Source organism: Rhamphochromis longiceps, linkage group LG1 (genome assembly GCF_057381845.1).
Source record: "Rhamphochromis longiceps isolate RC_006_pf linkage group LG1, R_longiceps_female_GT1.1, whole genome shotgun sequence".
NCBI classification, from domain to species: domain Eukaryota; kingdom Metazoa; phylum Chordata; class Actinopteri; order Cichliformes; family Cichlidae; genus Rhamphochromis; species Rhamphochromis longiceps.
The window spans coordinates 23,078,739-23,096,620 of NC_140557.1; the positions used below are offsets into that span (position 1 = coordinate 23,078,739).

The following is a 17,882-nucleotide window of genomic DNA, read 5'->3' on the forward strand; positions in this document are numbered from 1 at the left end:
GTGTGCCCACCTGCACAAAAGCTCAGATCATCTGAAACTGGTTTCTTTAACATGCCAATAACTTCACTATGCCTAACTGGCCTCGACAAATCTGCATCGAGTGTGTGATGGTATCATCTCCACATGGATCAAAAGCTGAGGAATGTTTCCAGCACCTTTTTCAATCTGGGCCACAAAGGGTTAAGGAAAAGACGCCAGTTTAGTTCGCTGGGTTGACCAGACGACCCAAATTCCATAAGGCTAATTCAGATGTCTGTGTTTGAATCCACCCCAAGGCCATTTACTGTGTGTGTCTCTTCCCCTGGTCCTTCTTCCAACTTCCCTACCTTCTCTCTAGAGTCTTATCAAAAGGCTAAAAAGCCCCAAAAACATATTTTTAAAAAAAGAATAATGCAGTTCAGATCCCTAAAGGGGTCCAGCTCATTACTAGCAAGCCAAAAAGTGGTTGGTAAGTGTATGTAAAAAGTCGGTAGTGTTTTATTTTCACCCACTAATACAGAAAGCACTTGCGTACACGCACAGTAAGTGTAACTGCTTTACAAACGCACTTATTTTTTAATAATATCATGAAGACTGATTTGATTGTTTTCATTATTTTAGTAAGCAGAAGATTTTGTGTGAGTGTGTGGTGAGGGTGGGTGCGGGGATGTTAATGATTAAATGCATCTCATCGCTGCCTATGCCTCCCCTACGGCTGCTCTGCACCTATGGCTTCTCTTTGTTTTGCATTTATTTATTGTTCATTTAACTGCGGGTGCTGAAAACTTAATTTTATTCCTCCAAAACAGTCACAATAAAAGAACTGAGTCTAGTATCAATAAATAGAAATGAATGCTCCATACTGTGAGAAAGACAGATGATCCACTCCGCGCTGTTTCCCACATAAGCTAAAAGATGCTTCCCTGTAGGCAATTTGAGATGCTTTTTGAATCCAGCTGCCTCCTTTTATTCACTTGATGTTTTTCCCTTGCATTTATATCACCTTGTTTCATTGAGTGTTTAAAAACATCCCCCCTACACGCACAAACACATACACACCTACAGTAGCTATTGTTGATTTATTTTATTTCTGTCCTCTGCATGCTCGTCTTATGTGCAAAATGACAGGAAATGACGGGTGAGGGATTGGACAAAGGTATGAACAGTGCGAGAGAGCACTGGGGCAGAGTGTAAAAGAGCACGGCTGGCTGGATGAGCGGTAACCTTTCGGCTCAAGATAATGCCTGATGAATGGTGTCCTCCCCTAAGGCCCTGAAACGCAGGAAGTGAGGCTCCATATTAATTAGAATATGAATTAGATAGACCCTCTTATCTGATGGCTCATTGGAGCTGCAGCAGCATGATCCAGGCAGCAGCAGCATTTCAGCAAAATAGTTACAGCTCATCTCACTTTCCTCTTCTTCTACCATAATGATCACTGTCAGCACCTAAAACAGAAATAAAGAGAATTATGATTACATTTTGGCCTTTGAATCACCTTGTTGTTGAATTGTGCTATACAAATAAACTTGCCTTGCCTTGCCTTGCCTTGCCTTTAGTGGATTATACCGAGGCATTCATGTAACCACTTGTACTGTATGTGATGGTGATGCCAATAAATAACAAGACCGGATTTTTTCATCTTTATTCTAAAATGATCAAAATATCAAATATTTAGGGTTTAGGGTGTATCTCATCCTTTAAAGTGGCATCTTTCCCTACTCTTTATTTGCATCACCCGTCCTGTTTACTTTCTTTGCCTTTTTGCCCCACTGAGCTTTTTGTTTTCTTCTTTGTTTTCTTCTTTTGTCAGGTTGAGTTTCCACAGTTACCTTTGCTTTTTCCAGCATTCACCATTTCAGCTACCTGGGGACATCTACAAATTACCTGGGAACACAAAAGGGCTTTCCGCTTCCGGTTTTGGTTATTCAATCAAGCTTTTATTTCCCCAGGTGTTCTTGTACCCAGAATTGCATTTTGAAAGAGAGGCTTCTGGGGAACTTGGCTAAATGATTTTTTGTTTTGCTTTGCCATGAGTTAAAGTAAATAACTTTCCCATTTCTTATTTACATAATTTAACATTTTCTTAAAGATACAAATACATATTCAATACAAAATACAAATATCATTTAATATTGTAAACCTTATTTATATAATAATAAGTTGGGGGAATAGGGTTAGTATGCTGATGTCACAGTTCCTGGCACATTTATGTTTACTTATTATATGATGTTTTTTACCAAGTCTGTGTGAGGCTAGTATCAGCTGCCATGCTAGCAGCTTGGTGATATCGAATGTTAGCTGATGTCAGCAGAAATAATTACATGTAGCCATTAGTTTTTGATCGGATTCCCTTAATTTATAAATATATATGGAGAAATGTTCACATGGCGGTGCTAAACAAAAGACTAAACCACGGTATAGCTGTGGAGGCATTTCACTCAACGGCACAAAAGTCAACCTGAAGTGACATTTGAGGAAAATATGGGAGAGCACCAATGTCAGCAGACTCCATCATCACGTCGGGGGGCCTTAAATGTCTGACTAGGGTTTCACAGCAGTCTGACTGAGAGTGTTTTTAATATGAGAATCAAGGATTAAAATGTTGGTGTATACACAAGTCTAGCACTAGTTCAGTGGTTCTTTGATTGTGTCAAATAAACCACAGTAGATTAACTGAACTAGTGCACACCCCTTCTACAGTATTGTTTGGCTTGTTTGTGCTGTTGGGAGAGTATGGTAGATGTTGTTTATATGCTAAAAATGGTTAATTTCAGCCTGTTGCTAGGTGGTTGTTAGGCACGTATGATTCAACTTTTGTGGCTATAAAAGAGATGTTGCTGTGAAAGTAAAATGATAGGATGCTTTCATAAGGTGTTATAGGCGCATAAAGATTATAATCAGGACATTTTAGTCTGTTGCTAGATGGTTGTCAAATATGATGGCAAAAACTTACATTGCTGTCTGAAAGAATGCAATTATTTGCAATAGAAAAGATATTAAATATCTAAACTATCTCTTACTATGTCTTGAAAAATATTAACTTATTTGGGGACAAATGACAAGGACAACAAAAGTCTGGAAAAGTAAGTGGTACTAAAAGGAAACAGCTTTAGGAATGTTTTGTAGGTTAACTGGCAACAGGTCAGTAACATGACTTGGTATAAAAAGAGCGTCTTAGAGAAGCAGAGTTTCTCAGAATTAAAGATGGGCAGAGTTTCACAAATTTTCAAAAAACAACATGGAATTGCCTGGATTTTGAATATCTCCTCATCTGTGGATAATAATATCATCAAAAGAATCTGGAGAAATCTCTACTTACAAGGGACAAATCCAAAAATCAGTATTGGATTTCACTGATCTCTGGGCCCTCAGGCAGCACACTGTTAAAAATAGGCGTGATTATCCATGGAAATCAGTGCACGGGCTCAGAAACACTTTTAAAAATCAGTGTCTGTGAATCAATCATAACATCCACAAATGCAGATCAAAGCTGTATCGTGCAAGAAGAACATGATCCAAAAATAATGCCGTTTTCTCTGAATCTCTAATGATGAGTTGGATTAAATGGTGGGGGAAAATGCTGGACAGGCCTGAGGTGCCTAAATGTATAGTGAAAGTGTACTGGGAATGTCTGGCGGGGGCCTTGGTCTATGAGATCTACAATTCCCGTATTCCAAAGGTGTCTGGGGACACTGAGTCCAAATAGACAATGCACCACATGCCTATTGGTTCCTGTTGGTAACTTTTCAACCACATGGTGGAAATCAGAGGGGGAGAGACCTATCAGCTGCTGGGTACTGGTAGGCCAAGCGGAACATGACTCTGGTGGTAGCTGAAGCAAAAATTTCGGTGTTGGAAGAGTTTGGTGTAGCCATAGTACAAGACTTTCAGTCTGTCTTGAAGCAATTCTGGCAAACTGTCAGGTCCCTCAGGACTCAGGACACCCTGTCCATCACCGGGGGCAAGGTTACCGAGGTAGTTAAATAACTCCACTGTGGCCTGGCCCCTGGGGTGGATGAGCTTTTTCCCCAAGTTCCTTAAGGCCTAAATGTTGTAGAGCTGTCTTGGTTGACATGTCTCTGCAGCGCCATGTGGAGAAATAAAGTGGTGCATCTGGATTGGCAGAGTGTGCTTCCCTCCTGTGAAGTTCTATGCCAGGGAACTAGAAAGGGGAGTTCATCCAGGAGGAACAATGATGAATGGGATGAACAATTCATCCCAGTCACAGAATGCTAGATCAGGTCTTTATCCACTTGAGGACATTTTGAGTGCATGGCTGGGCATCCTACCTACCAGGAGTAGACTCGTGACACACTGGAGTGGTTATGTCTCTCTGCTGGTTTGAGTTTTCCCCCAGGTGAGCTGGAGGAGGTGCCTGGGGCGAAGGAGGTCTAGGCTTCACTACTCACCTGCTGCCCTTGCAACCCAGCCTCGGACAAATGAATGGAAATGGATGGATTCATTGTTTGTCGTGCACAATTCAGCTTTTGTGGGTATAAATTAAATGTTGTTGTTGTGGAAGATTTACTTGTGTGCCATGTTTGGTTGCTTTGTTCCAAGTGGTCTAGCAGGAGTTTGCGGCCAAAGAAGTAAAACACAGACAAAGATTTTTTTCTATTATGGTAAGATTTCCAGTTGTTTGATCCTTTACTTTCTTTTTTTTAGAAACAGATTTTAGTCTGTACTACGTTTTGTGCTTTCCATTGTATGATTCGTTTAATTGGTACAGCATCATCATTGGTTTTCAGTGAACAGACAAAAGCAGTCGGCATCTTTTACAAAGTTCCTCCTGTACTTCTGTGTGGTGTGAGTGTCTTCTGGGACCAACTTCATTATAGGCTGTCTCATTACAGCAGCCCCCCTACTAAGAGCCTGCAGAGAGGAGCAGAGAAGGCAAAGCCTTCTTGTTTTAGCCCTTTAGAGGTCAGCAGTTGATTAAAATGTTGAGAAGTAGAGGTTAATCAGCTACTGACCCTCAGGGTGATATTGTCTTTCATGGTCTGTTTTAATCAATAAGTGCGAGTGCTGGCACAGAGACCAACTTCTCCGCTCTCTATACAGAGCCTATACTTCTACTTCCCAAACACTGCCTCCCTGATTACCTGTCATATAAATTCTTTTTCTCATGTGAACATTTTGAAGTAGAGAGCTATACTTTAGGTGTTAAAAGACATTATTAAGAAGTCAAAGGTTACATTCAAGACGATCTTGTAAGATGTAGTGTAATGTGCACGCCGTTCAGACTTCAAGTCTCATTTGCCACAAAAAGTTGTCGGACTGTAACTTCCGCAGCCCGTCTCAAACCAAAGACACCAGTCCATCACACCTGGCGATGATGTAGTCTGACATGCTGTCAACACGACTGCACATCAAAAGTGCTCAAAGTCAAGAAGCAAGGGGGTCCTTGCTTCTTGAGGTGGTCCTTTTGTCCCTCTGTGGGGGGTTACTCCCACTAGGTTTATATCTGGGACTCTCCACCATTTGACCTTAGAACTGAAGAAGCTTCTCGGATGAGAGGTGAAACGTCTTCAAGCAACTTAAAGAAGTCCAGACGCTTTTCTTTGCAAGCTCCTTTGACTACGATGACCTGGATGACTGAGAACCTTCACAGACAAGAAGCAAGGTGCTTTTTTTAATATTACAGTCAACAACTAAACATCTGGTGTAAGAACAATTAAATACAGCTGGTAGGAAAATAAGAAAATATTACAGCTATTTTTAGTGCTGTGACCTCTGCAGGAACAGCTTAGGTACGACAAAGAGCAGTCAACACTTCATCAATCCCTCCATAACCCCATTTTCATATTCATTGCAAAATACATAAAGATGTGAATTTAATCCCTGTGGAGGGTAAAAAAGAAACAGTACTGAGAATATGCAGATTTGTATGCTGCATTTAACTCTGTTTATAGTTGGGTGTACTGGTGTTATGACTTCTGCAAATTAATATGTCTCCCGTTATCCATAAACACATATCTTTACATGGCTTAGGCTTTAAATTGATGTGCTCTCCTGCAATGAAGCCATTTCCCATCAGGATGAGGAGTGTATAAAGTCATTACCTCTGGCTTAGTGTGGTGTCTCCTGGGTTCAGCTGCTGAGAGTTAGTATCAACACCTCCACTGTTTATTTGGACCAGCACTGAACTCGGGGTCACTCAACTTCCATCACACCTAATCCTGATGATGTGAAAACACAGACACACAGACACACACAGACATAAATATACACCTTCACCTCACTACAGGGGAAAGCAGAAATGTACCTGTTAGCAGCGAGAGACAATGAGATCCAGCTGTTGCTGCCCTCTATTTGATTCCTCCTGTGTTTTTCTAAGTCAATATGACAGACGCCAACTCACTGTTTTCTTTCTTATGTTTTAACCCTAAAGCTTTGTGCAATTTATGTCCGTAATGTAACATTACTTAAAGAGGCAAAGCAATTTAGCTCATCTGTAATGCCAAAACACAGCACACTGTTGCTTTTTCCCATTATAAACTCAGTCATGATCTCTCATGCGCGCTCATGCGCGCTTTTACATCTGCGCGCTTTTTGCGCGCAGATGTTTCTGATCTCTGCAGGGGCATGAGGATTGATATACAGTGTCAGAGGGAAACTGAATCAGAGGGGTTGTGATCTGCTGAGCAGAAGCAAAAACAAAACAACATTGCCTCCATCTCTTGTGGCTCAGGGATAATTGAAAATAAATAGTGTTGTGTCGCAGTGCTGCTGCAGACTAAATACTAATTTGTGCTGCAGTCAGAGGACGTTAACACTGATTCAAATTCTCCTTTTGTTCTGTCCCCTTCTGATCAAAACTGTCAAATCTTATTATTATTTCACCCTCCAAACAGTTAAAGCACAGCTGTTGATTATAATATCTTTTAAAAGAGGGTTATTTAAATGTTGTTATACCCTACAGTGTAGTCACTGGAAGCACTACAACATGAGCCCGCATCTCATTGTCATACCACATTATTTAACTTTATCTGTTGCTGTGAATCTTCGTTTGATGTCATGATGGCTCGTCCATTTGAGCCACTCCAGTTTGCACCTGCCTGACACCTATTGGTCACAAAAGGAAAACTTTAATTAGAGCTGAAAGTTAGATTCTCAACATTAATATCCTGCCAGTGGTAGAGGTGGCTTATCCTAAGAGTAAAATATCTCGGAGTGCTTATCCAACAGCAACAGTACTGAACACTTTTTCTTTATATTCTGTCAGGAAAATGGTCATTAAAAAGGGAAAATAGAAATAAAATACAGTATATAAGGCGAAAACAGTTCTAGCTTGAAGGTGAAGATTTCAAGTCATCTTTATTCTTCAACACAGCCTGAACTCTCTTAGGCCTGCTTTCTTGTAATTTCTTTAAGTTGTCTTCAGGAATAGTTTTCCTCTTCTTGCAGGAATTTCAAAGCTCTTCTTTGGATGCTGGTTGTGTCTTCTTCTGTTTTGTTTCCAGATGCTTTCCAGATGGTATGTATGGTGGATCAAACTCTGATAATACTGTTCTGCATTCATAATGACATAAATTCTGACAAGATACCCGACCACTGACTGAAACACAGCCCCAAATCATGACAGAGACTCCACTTTGCTTTAGTGGAGATAGTGTTGCAGACACGTACTGCAGTACCTCACTCCTTTCCCTACTCCGTGCTTATTGTTGATGATTTGAACCAAGAAATTTCCAGATTTGGATTAATCAGTCTATAATGGATCTCTGAGGTCGTGTGTCAGGTCTTTGCTGGATTTTTCTTCCTGTTTCTTAAACTCATGACTTTCAGATTCTGTTAATCTGCTGTAGTTTTTAAGGCCTGCCACTCCTTCTTTTGTCCTCCACTTGTCCAGTTTCTTACTGGACACACACCATACAGGAGTACAGGAGGAACTTTGTAAAAGATGCCAGCTGCTTTCATCCGTTCAGCTAATAACTCTTTGGGAATTAACGTGTTGGTACAAAAATACGATTTTATGCACCTATTTCATAGATTCACCTAAAGAAATGGGAAGAAATGTTTTGTTGCCTTGTGTAGACACATCATTGGTTTATCCATTGAGTTAGGTGGGTTTTGTTTTTTTTTTGTCTTGAATGATTTATGGCTGTTAAATGACTCAACAAACAGCAACAACAAAATTCCTTTGAAGATGGTTAGGCGTGAGGACAGGACTGAAACTTAGTGAAAGCAGCCAAAGAAAAACATTGAAAGGCCTGCAGAAGAGAGCTACTGCTCAAGACCACTTCTAAAAAATATAAGGAAATCTGGTTCCTTGGAAGCAAGCTATAAAGAAAAGAAGCATGGCTCAAGACTTTTGCACAGCACTAAAAGTAATGACTCAGCAACAAGTAATCTAAATTGCCACCATGTAGAAACCTGATTCTTAACAAAATTCGACCCAACATCACTCACTGGTTTGTGGCCATCAACATGTTAGTTTGGTTTTTTAACTGATGTGATATGTGAGAGCTACAGATGATTAAGTAACTGAGGGTATTTCATGCTTATATGTTAGTAATTTGTCGCTTGCCTGATAAGACACATCATAAATCATTCCCTGCTTTAACTTGTCTTTCCTTCTTAATAAGACCCCAATTCACTTGATTAACACATGCTTTGTTGAAAAACACTGCAGAATTTTTTTTTGAAAGTCTTCACTAAGGTATTAAAATAAGTGAGAATTAGAGCAATTTTATCAATGATTTTTATCCAAATAAAGTAAAATTAATGACTCTCCACTTTAAGGAAATGGATTGATGGAATTATGATTGAATAAAATACTGGTTAAAACATCAGCTGAGCTCTGAGCTTCAATATTAAGGTTTTGACAGCTCTAAGCACTCAGTGTCGAGTGTGAATTAGTTTGGATTAGGGGTTCGACATAGCCCCAACTAAAAACTAAGATCTTTAAAATCCAGTAACTTCTATCCCTAGATCTTGGTTAAAAAACATCTCTTGGTACTGATATATGGTGGGTATTACAGCATTATCATTGCAAAGCTAACTGGCAGACTTCTGATGGTTCTCATACACACTAAAAAATGCTGTATATCCACTCGAAGCTGTGAGATTTGTGAGTACAAGGTGTACTCTGAAATCCATAACATGCTGTGGTTTGCACTTTCAGTGCATCTTTGATGAGCCGATGGCTGTTTGAATTTCTGCCTTTGCATCTGCCTCGCTCCACAAACCAGAGTAGCTGTGCAAATACTGTTTTCAATTATGCTTATCATTTTGTAAGTTAAAAAAAAAAGTACAGCACAGTCAGCAAACATGAATGTTAAGTTAGTCTGTCTTGCGTTGTTAATGCAGTTACTACCACACCCTACTTTTCAAATGAGGTTGTGGCATGTGAAAAAAAAAGAATTCTTAAGTAACATCTGGATGAGCTAGGAGTTTAAAAATAAGTGCTATGGACAAATGAAGTTCAAATTAAGTTAACCAACAATGTGCCAGCAAGATTTTTTTTTTTTTTTTAATTTTGTAATTCTTAGTGGAGAGGTGGAGCATGGGCAAAAGGAGAAGCCATTAAATTTCGGTACACATCTGATTCCCCTTCCTGAAAATTTCCATATTGGGCATTGGCCTTGGTAGAGGATTTTCTTTCTCAGTCTTCCTTAAATATTAACCAAGCATTGGGCTTGTGTAGCAGGCAGAGGTAGAAAACTCGACTCGCCAAACTGACAGACTTTGCACAACATCAGCAAATTCTTGATGCAAATGTCGTGCACCCAGACAAGAAGCAAACACTGAAAAGAGACTGGTTGTTATGAAAGCAGAACTCAAACTGTGCTTTAAGAAACACTAATATGACCTAACCTGAACAACGCTGAAAATGTGCAGATGGAGCTTAATGCTGTGCGTCTCACACCGCTAACAGCGTGTGATGGGTGGGGTTACAGTAGTGACCTATGCTTCATGAAAAACAAGTTGCACTCCATTAAAAATTTAGGAGAAGCTCATATTCATTTCTGTTTTTGGTTTTATTTATTTTATTTTTTATTTCATTTGCCAGAAAGATTTGCACACAACTGTACAATGTCTTGTTAGAACATACTGTACTTTCTGTATGACAGCTGTGCAAATGTGGCAGCTTCAGGCTATAAAATATTCCATTATTCCTGCTGAAAATACTGCTGACATTGTCATTTGGTGATATGCAGTAAGAGCCCCCAGTTTCCTTTGATCTTTTTTCAATTAAATACCTTTAGTAAGCTTATAATAAAGCAATGTGAGTTCAGCTCTTCAGCACAAGGCTTATTTGTGATGGTGGTCATGGAAGCACATACATGGAAAAGGGCTTTAACACAGAGAATTGGAGATTGCAGCACATACATCTCTTTTTGCCCTGCTTCTTTAGACAGAACTTTTAAAGATGAATGTATAGTTGAGTGTTTATATAAACCGCTGAATTGACAACTTCTGAATTCCTTTAAAAGTCCACATTCTTAAAGGACTACTTTGGCATTTTGGAGATTTGTGATGGCCAGAAGATCAACGTGACTCTCTGTTAAATATGCAGCTACAGCCAACAGCTGGTTAGCGTAGCACAAAGACTGTGAATATGCCAAGCAGGAGTTCATTGTGGACGTTTGTGTTTTGCAGACTACTTGGGTTGATTTTCAAATATGCCCCTTGATAAGATTAAATTTTAACTTCTAATGCAGAGGAGTATCAAACATGCATTTTTGATGATTTGGGAATGACTCACTGCCTTACTGTCATTGTGAGCATCCTTGAAACGCTTGCAGCTTTGATAGGATGATACTACTTGACTTGCTGGTTGGGCTATTTCTTGAGATGAAAATAAAATATGACAAAAAACATGCCACCCAGAGTGGTTTTGGGCTGTGAAGGTTATTTCACCATCCACGCTCTGGAATATCATGGATGTAACAGTAACAGATGTTCCAGTCAGCACTGTCCAGGGTGTACTCAAACTCCTGCTCTGTGGCAGCTGGGACGGACTCCAGCACTCCCGCGACCTGGATGGAAGGATGAAAATGGATGAAGATGGATGGATATTCATCACATCTTTTTTAATCATACGAATCAGAAAACCTGAAGCAGCAAGACTTCTGATCGCCATGCAAGTCAACTGACTTTTCTATCACTATTGTTAAGAGCTCTTTTTATAGTCTGTGTTTTTCAGAGTATGAAAAGTGAGCAGCTTTCATAGAAATAAATCAGGCAATCAGGCAGCTTCCAGTCCTTTAAGAAATCCATAGAAAACGCTTGGGAAAATGTTGCCCGGACAATATAACTGTAGCAGTTTTACAGTTTTTGTATGGATGCATGCATCCATACAAAAAGCATCATCACTTTTCTTTGCATGTGAAGAACAAACTGGATGCAGAACACTAAGAGGCTAAGCTGCAACCAAATGATTTGAGCCTCAGTGACAGTTATGGAGAATTACAGCGGCACACCTTGGGCCTTATATGCTAATCTATGTGTGTCTGATGGAGATGAATGGTGATTGTATTATGGTGTATTCTCCTCCGTAGAGAGTGTTAAACGATGTGATGATGACATGCAGCGTAAATCTGCCACGACCGAGTGCCGTGTGTGTGGCTTTTTTGTGTGTGTGTTTTCCTCTTTGGCATGCAGAGGCCAGCACAGCAGTAATTAATGACTAGCTGCTAATGGTGCTGTGTGATCATACATGGTAATGAGAAAGTATTGTATGAGGCCAGGCATGACAATCAGTTCAGCAATGAGAAAACATTGCGGTGCACAGGTGAGAGCCTCAATCACACAGGCCTGGGGAGGACAAATCAAAGGGATTTATTTGTGGTCTTTTCTAAAATAGAAACACACACACACATGCACACACACACATTTGGGTGTCTGCACGAGCGGCATAGTAAATCTGAACCGATGAAGTTGGCTGCACCTGCTCTTCTGTTTCATGGCTGTGTGCTTTTTATTGTAGCCATATATTGAGATAAAGGGTAATTGTAAGATCTGACACAGATTCACGAAACAGTTATGCAAATGCGCCCGACTAGAAATTAAATATCCTTTTAAAGAAACATGATATTACGGCGCCGCACTCCAGCAGTCACTGGAGCTTTGATAAAGAAAAACAGTTTTCTCCTCTGTTTGAATTGCAGTTGGTAATTGTTTGAGGCACAGTACTGTATCTGACTGGCTCAGCAGGCAACAAGGCAAACACGGAGTGCTTTCAATAATGTGCAACTTATGGCCGTGTGTGTCAGCCAAGGAGCTTTTACTGTCATCAGTTTGCACGTTACAATAACCTCATCATGGTATTTTCTGTCGTGGCATCATTCAAGTTAAATGCTCCTGCAGCCCCAGTTGAACTAATGAAAATGCCTTCTGCTTCCTGTTCACTTCCACAAAACAGCCGTCTGCAAATGTTAACTATTACTGTCAATACAGGATGAACCAATTGGGGATATTGTGACAAAACGTCTGTTTCTCTGCTTATTACCATATTCATCTACAATACCGTATTAATTTCCACACCAAAAGAGCCCTCACCATGGCTGGGTGCAACCTGAATAGAGAATAATAAATCCAGGATGCCAAGAGAAAATTGTGCAGCACAGCCTTGCATTAGTGATGTTGCTTTTTACAAACCTCAGTTAGATAGTTTCAAAACACTTGTCAGAAAGAATGAGCAGAAACAGTAGATCCGTGTGTTTATGTTTTTTAAACCATAACAGGCAGATCCTGTTGGTTTGGCTGACAAATGTCAGCCCTGTGTACACAGACACTTCCACACTTTGTCCAGCAGTCAGAAAATCAGTCATAGCTGCTATTTACAGATGCATCTAATCGATGATAATGAGCTAATGTTTTGTCAAGGAGACAATTGATCAAATTCCCTATATGACAGTGTGTTTGACAGCACTATACAGTGTGTGTGTATACGTGCTTTCATGATTTAGCTATTGTTTTATAAATTAGCTCAAGCGGTACAGTTCAGATTTATGTATAGCCACACGCTGCGTATCATTTTCCATGCATCTTAAAAGGAAGAAAAACACTCTCTGTAAGAAATTTATTCTGTTAAATTATGGAAAAGTGCTGGCAGCTAGATTTGACAGTATCAAAAAATTGTACTTATTGTGAAATAAAAAACAAAACAGTTTCTTACTGTAATAATTATAACACTAGAGAGCTACAGAGAATATGAACCTTACAGTATAACGCCACAGCTATTTGTTTGGCATTATATTTTCATCAAACAGATTATCACTGCGCTCAGATGACTTAATCAACTGGTCATGAGGGAAAAATGCCTATTAATGAACCAGTTGTGAGTTGTTGGCGGAGATTACTGGCAGTTGTTTGTGAAGAGGTACAAACCCCCAAAAATTGTGACACTGTGTAAGTTGTGAATATAAACAGAATGTAGTAATTTGCAGTTCTCGTGAACACATATTTGATTAAAACTAGATTGTGGAAAACATATCAAAGTGAGAAAATTTGCCATGTTAAGAAAAAGCTTGTTTAGCTTATTTTCTTTTGAATTTGATTGCAAAAAAAGAAAAAAAGTGGAATGAGCCAACAGAAGGCTGGTAAGTAAGAAAGTTAGTGGTGCTAAAAGGAAACGTTTTGCAGCTAATTAGATTAACTGGTAACAGGTCAGTGTGGGTGTAAGTGAAAGACGCACAAGTGATTATGCTCTCAGTTTGTGCAATAGCTTGCTGTTAATATAAATGGAAAGATTGAGGAGAAGAAGAACATATAATTTACATTTATCAGAAAAGCTGGGAAATGACTAGGTTACAGTGATTTAGTAAATTAAAAATAATTTACAATAAGGAGTTTTGAGTCGTTGTCTTTGTGTCTGTCCTTGTGGTGATTGTTGTTAGACAAAGTGTTCAGCTGCATGTCCAGCTTGTAGTGCAGATTGTGATTCATTCAGTATCCAAATCCATTCACCAGAGACACTGTCATGTTTATCTGCTGATGGAGGAATCCAAATATTGATTATAACTGCATTTAAACAACAACAGCAAGGATTTTGCTCACGGCACGTGGCCATCCTGTGCTGTTTGGTTGAAACAACATTATGTCCTTCATGTTGGACATGTTTTGTCATCCACTTTGAAACATTTTTTTTTTATTTTAACAGATGGGAAGTCTATTTTTGACTAATGTCTCTCAAGATGTCACCAATGGTCGGGCAGCAAGTTACTGAGCGCAGTTGTGTCCTTGCAGTGCAGAACTTCAAAAACATGCGTAGTGCCACGTCGGTATTAAATATATGAGACAGGCTCCTTGTTTTAGAGGTATGGAAATTTTTTTAATAATACATTTCTTGAAGACCAGATTGCTCAGTCTGGTATTGTTCTTGCGCAGCTATTACGCCACCGAACCAGACAGCTAATATCACATTCAAATGAAATACTAATTAAGAAGATATACACATCATTACCACCGATGCACCATGGGACTCCAGAGTCATGCTCTGTCTGTCTCCTCCCCTGCATGTTTCTGTCCCCATTTATTACCGGTTGTCTCCTTCGTTTCTTTTTTCTTTTGTTTGCATTCATCCTCACTCTTTTCCTTCTATTTATTTATTTATTTATTTATTTGCTTTCTGCTATCTAAGGAGTTGCTCCTCAAGCTTTCCCATCAGCCCCTCAATCTTTCAATTTTCTGTCATGGAAAAAAGCACTTAAACTTATCGCTCCATCTGTTTATTACATGCCACCTCCAGCTCCTTCCCTTCTCCACCTCCTTGTCTGGCTCTCCTCCTCTCCATATGTTTAGGTGTGTTCCCAATAACCTTTTTACGCATCGAACTCCTCCTTCTAGTGACCTCAGTGTCCTCGGCTAATGCTGTTCCAGTGTCCCAACACTCTGCAAAAGCAAACTTTGGGAATAGCTCCATATTACAGTTTTCAATCAGATGCAGCTGTGGTGTCAGTTTTGGTACACAATGCAGGAGACTGGTTTTCAGTTTCCTGGACAGGAGTCATTTTTAAAACTCTTTTCTTTTACGCTTGACCTGCAATGTCAAGTGGCAGGAATAGAAGCCATGTTTCCACTAACAGGATTGATATCCAAGAAAATAAAAAAGAAACCTTTACCCCCAGGAAAACGGGGTCGAGGGAGAGACACCACCACTGGTTTAGAGTGTAAGACAATATTACATCTGTTGAGGTTGTACATGTGTGTCTGAGAGAGATGAGCTACTTCACAGCTGTGATGATGTTGAGAAACAGAAATAAGTTTTGAATTTCAATCCCTCAGTAAGTTGTTTCTTGTGTCATTGTGTGCCTTCAGACTGTGGAGGCCTGAGGGGGAACAGGTTATTGATTTCTCCTGACATCAGAGCTAATTTCCTCTTTGGTGATCTGTTAGAGTCACTGTGAGTAACGATTGATTAGAGAAGTACACTGCGCCTCTGCTACTTTCAGCAACAGTATCAGAAAGCGCTGAATCAATTTTAGTAGCAACAAGCTACAATTTGCCATTAATACCATTATGATTCAAATATTTTCTCTCTTCGTTCTCTCTTTTTCTCACAGATCACATTCTTCATGCTGCTGTCTGCAGTTTGTGTGATGCTAAACCTGGCGGGCTCCATCCTCTCTTGCCAGAACGCTCAACTTGTCAACTCTCTGGAAGACTGTCAGCTGGTGAGACCAACTGGACCTTAGCCCATGCATGCTCCAGCTTTGCAGTACACTCCAAAAAAGACATTAATCTTTTAATGTGGCTTTTTGGAGGCTTAAACTTAATAATTGGAAGAAATGATGCAGTGTTTCTGATCTGTACTGATTAGACAGTGAATTGAACCTAGTACTGAACTTGACTCATACAAAATACAGAAAAAAGCTCTTGTTTTCATAAATAAATTTGTAAAATCAGAGCACACAGACATCAAATCAAATCAAAACTTTGCTGAATAGTATATCTAGCCAGTCTGTCCATAGTTCATATTCACCAAACAGAGCAGCCAATCAACATTTTTCATGTCTAGAACTCATAACCATAACCCCTTGTCACCAGAATGAACACCTGAGTTGACCCACTAGCAGTCAATGACAAGTAATGGATCTTAATATTGATATGTTATCACTAACATTTGTAGGGGTATGCACTAAGGCTGTGAATAAAAGTGGAAACAATATATATGGTCGAAAGGGATCATGAAGAGTGAGTGACTAATAGAAATGTGTTGTCTGCATGGGAGCCTACATCTACGAATGCGAGCACACGATGGGCTGACGGGCAGCGCTTCTGTTCCAAACAGGCTGCAGGACTGAGTCAGCACCGAAAGTCAGCTGAACTATTTGTCTGTTGATGACTAATGGCTCCCAATAAACACATCCATCTCTGCCAGAATCACAGAGAGCTGAAATAAAATAGATAAACAACTCTGAAAGAGAAAGCCAATGTTTTTTCTTTCTTTCTGTTTCACTCCGATAAAGTTGGGAGACATTTTTAAAAAGTGTGGTCAAAACAAACACAGCAGACGGTGAGAAACCCCGACTGTAACGGTGCGTTCAAGCATACAGATACATTAAAGGGCCCAAAATACACCACCAGAAGCGCTTGTCACTTCTTGTTGGAAATTTCCGCTCCCCAAATGTTTTAATGTCAGAATTGTCGGAGCGGCCGTCACCAGCAATATGTGTAACTTTCTCAAACTGTTGTCCTGACGTCTACATCCACTTCATGCTTTGATTGGTCAGCTGGGCAGAGGCGTGAAAGCTGGGAGAACTTCTAACTCAACTCAGTGAATGTCTTGAGGAAAGTTTCTGAAATGTAATTAAAAGTGAAAAATAGATATCATGTGAATTTTTAAAGTTATATTTAGAGAATAATCCACCACCAGAACAGTTGTGGTCACACTTTCCAGTTTGTTGCAACTCTTACTTGTCATGAACTACTAGACTGCAGTTTCACCTCTTTGTGACTGCTAAAAATCAGTGGTTGCCCAGGGATTGCAGTAAACTCTTTTCACTTTTGGCAATCAATTGCAAGAAGCTACTGAGCATGCAACACCCTCAAACTCTGGGCAGCCACTTTTGATCACTGGTGTCCTTTTGGGAGGCAACCTGTCTCCCAACAATCACTGCATCAGACTCGAATAGCAGTCACTCTCAGACAGACTGGTAAATGTTTAAAAATTATCGCAATCTAATTTATAAACACAGACAGATTGCTAACACACTGCAATCAGTTGGAGTCAGTCTGCAGTGATCAATGCAACTTGTCTGCAACAGGAGACTCAGGAGATTCTGGTTATATTCCTATAAAATAAAATTAAGGCTGAGGTGAGCTTCTATATCATTTTGCAGTTAAACTGCCAGCATCTACGTCACTATTTGTAGAAGGATTTGTGAATCTAATCTAAGTTTCAAACCTCCAGGTTTCTGGCAGGACGATGAAATTAAGCAGTTAATGTGAATTTCTGTGTATATAACAGATTTGCAATTTTCACTGATTTAATTGTCATATCAACACAAAGAGATAGCATGTAACTGCCAACTTGACCCTATTCAGTCGCAAACGAATAAAAGACTGACTTCACCATTTTATCGCTGTCTTAATGCAAAGTACCTGTCCCAGCATTCATTTCTACGGCAACAAGATTGCGAGTTCATTGAACACTATCGCAATAGTTCTGCTCGTGCTGCTGTTTTCCACCACTGTTTTCCCTAATGTGACCATAAAGGACTTGTTTTTTAGTATAATTCCAGATTTGTTGTCTTCTCTTATCCTGCAGTTTCTTTGCTCCTCTCTGCACCTTAAGCGCTCTGAGCTAACTGCTCTGTTAGCCTGTGGTGCCAAGCACTTGACTCACAGGTGTTTCTACAGTTTGTGGCCTGATTAAGTCACTGCACATTGGTGCTGTATTTTAGCCTCGCTGTAGTGTATATATATCTGTAGTGCATCTGAATATATCG

At 39.8% G+C, this 17,882-nt stretch overlaps 1 protein-coding gene across 2 annotated transcripts in view; it reads left to right on the forward strand.

The window, feature by feature from the left end:
• Positions 1-17,882, forward strand: part of entrep2 (endosomal transmembrane epsin interactor 2) — a 113,247-nt gene that overhangs the window by 75,694 nt on the left and 19,671 nt on the right. For both annotated transcript variants that reach the window (XM_085402695.1, XM_085402696.1), the window contains exon 3: positions 15,495-15,605. In XM_085402695.1, the coding sequence (XP_085258821.1) occupies positions 15,495-15,605 (111 nt within the window). The remainder of the gene's footprint in view (positions 1-15,494; positions 15,606-17,882) is intronic.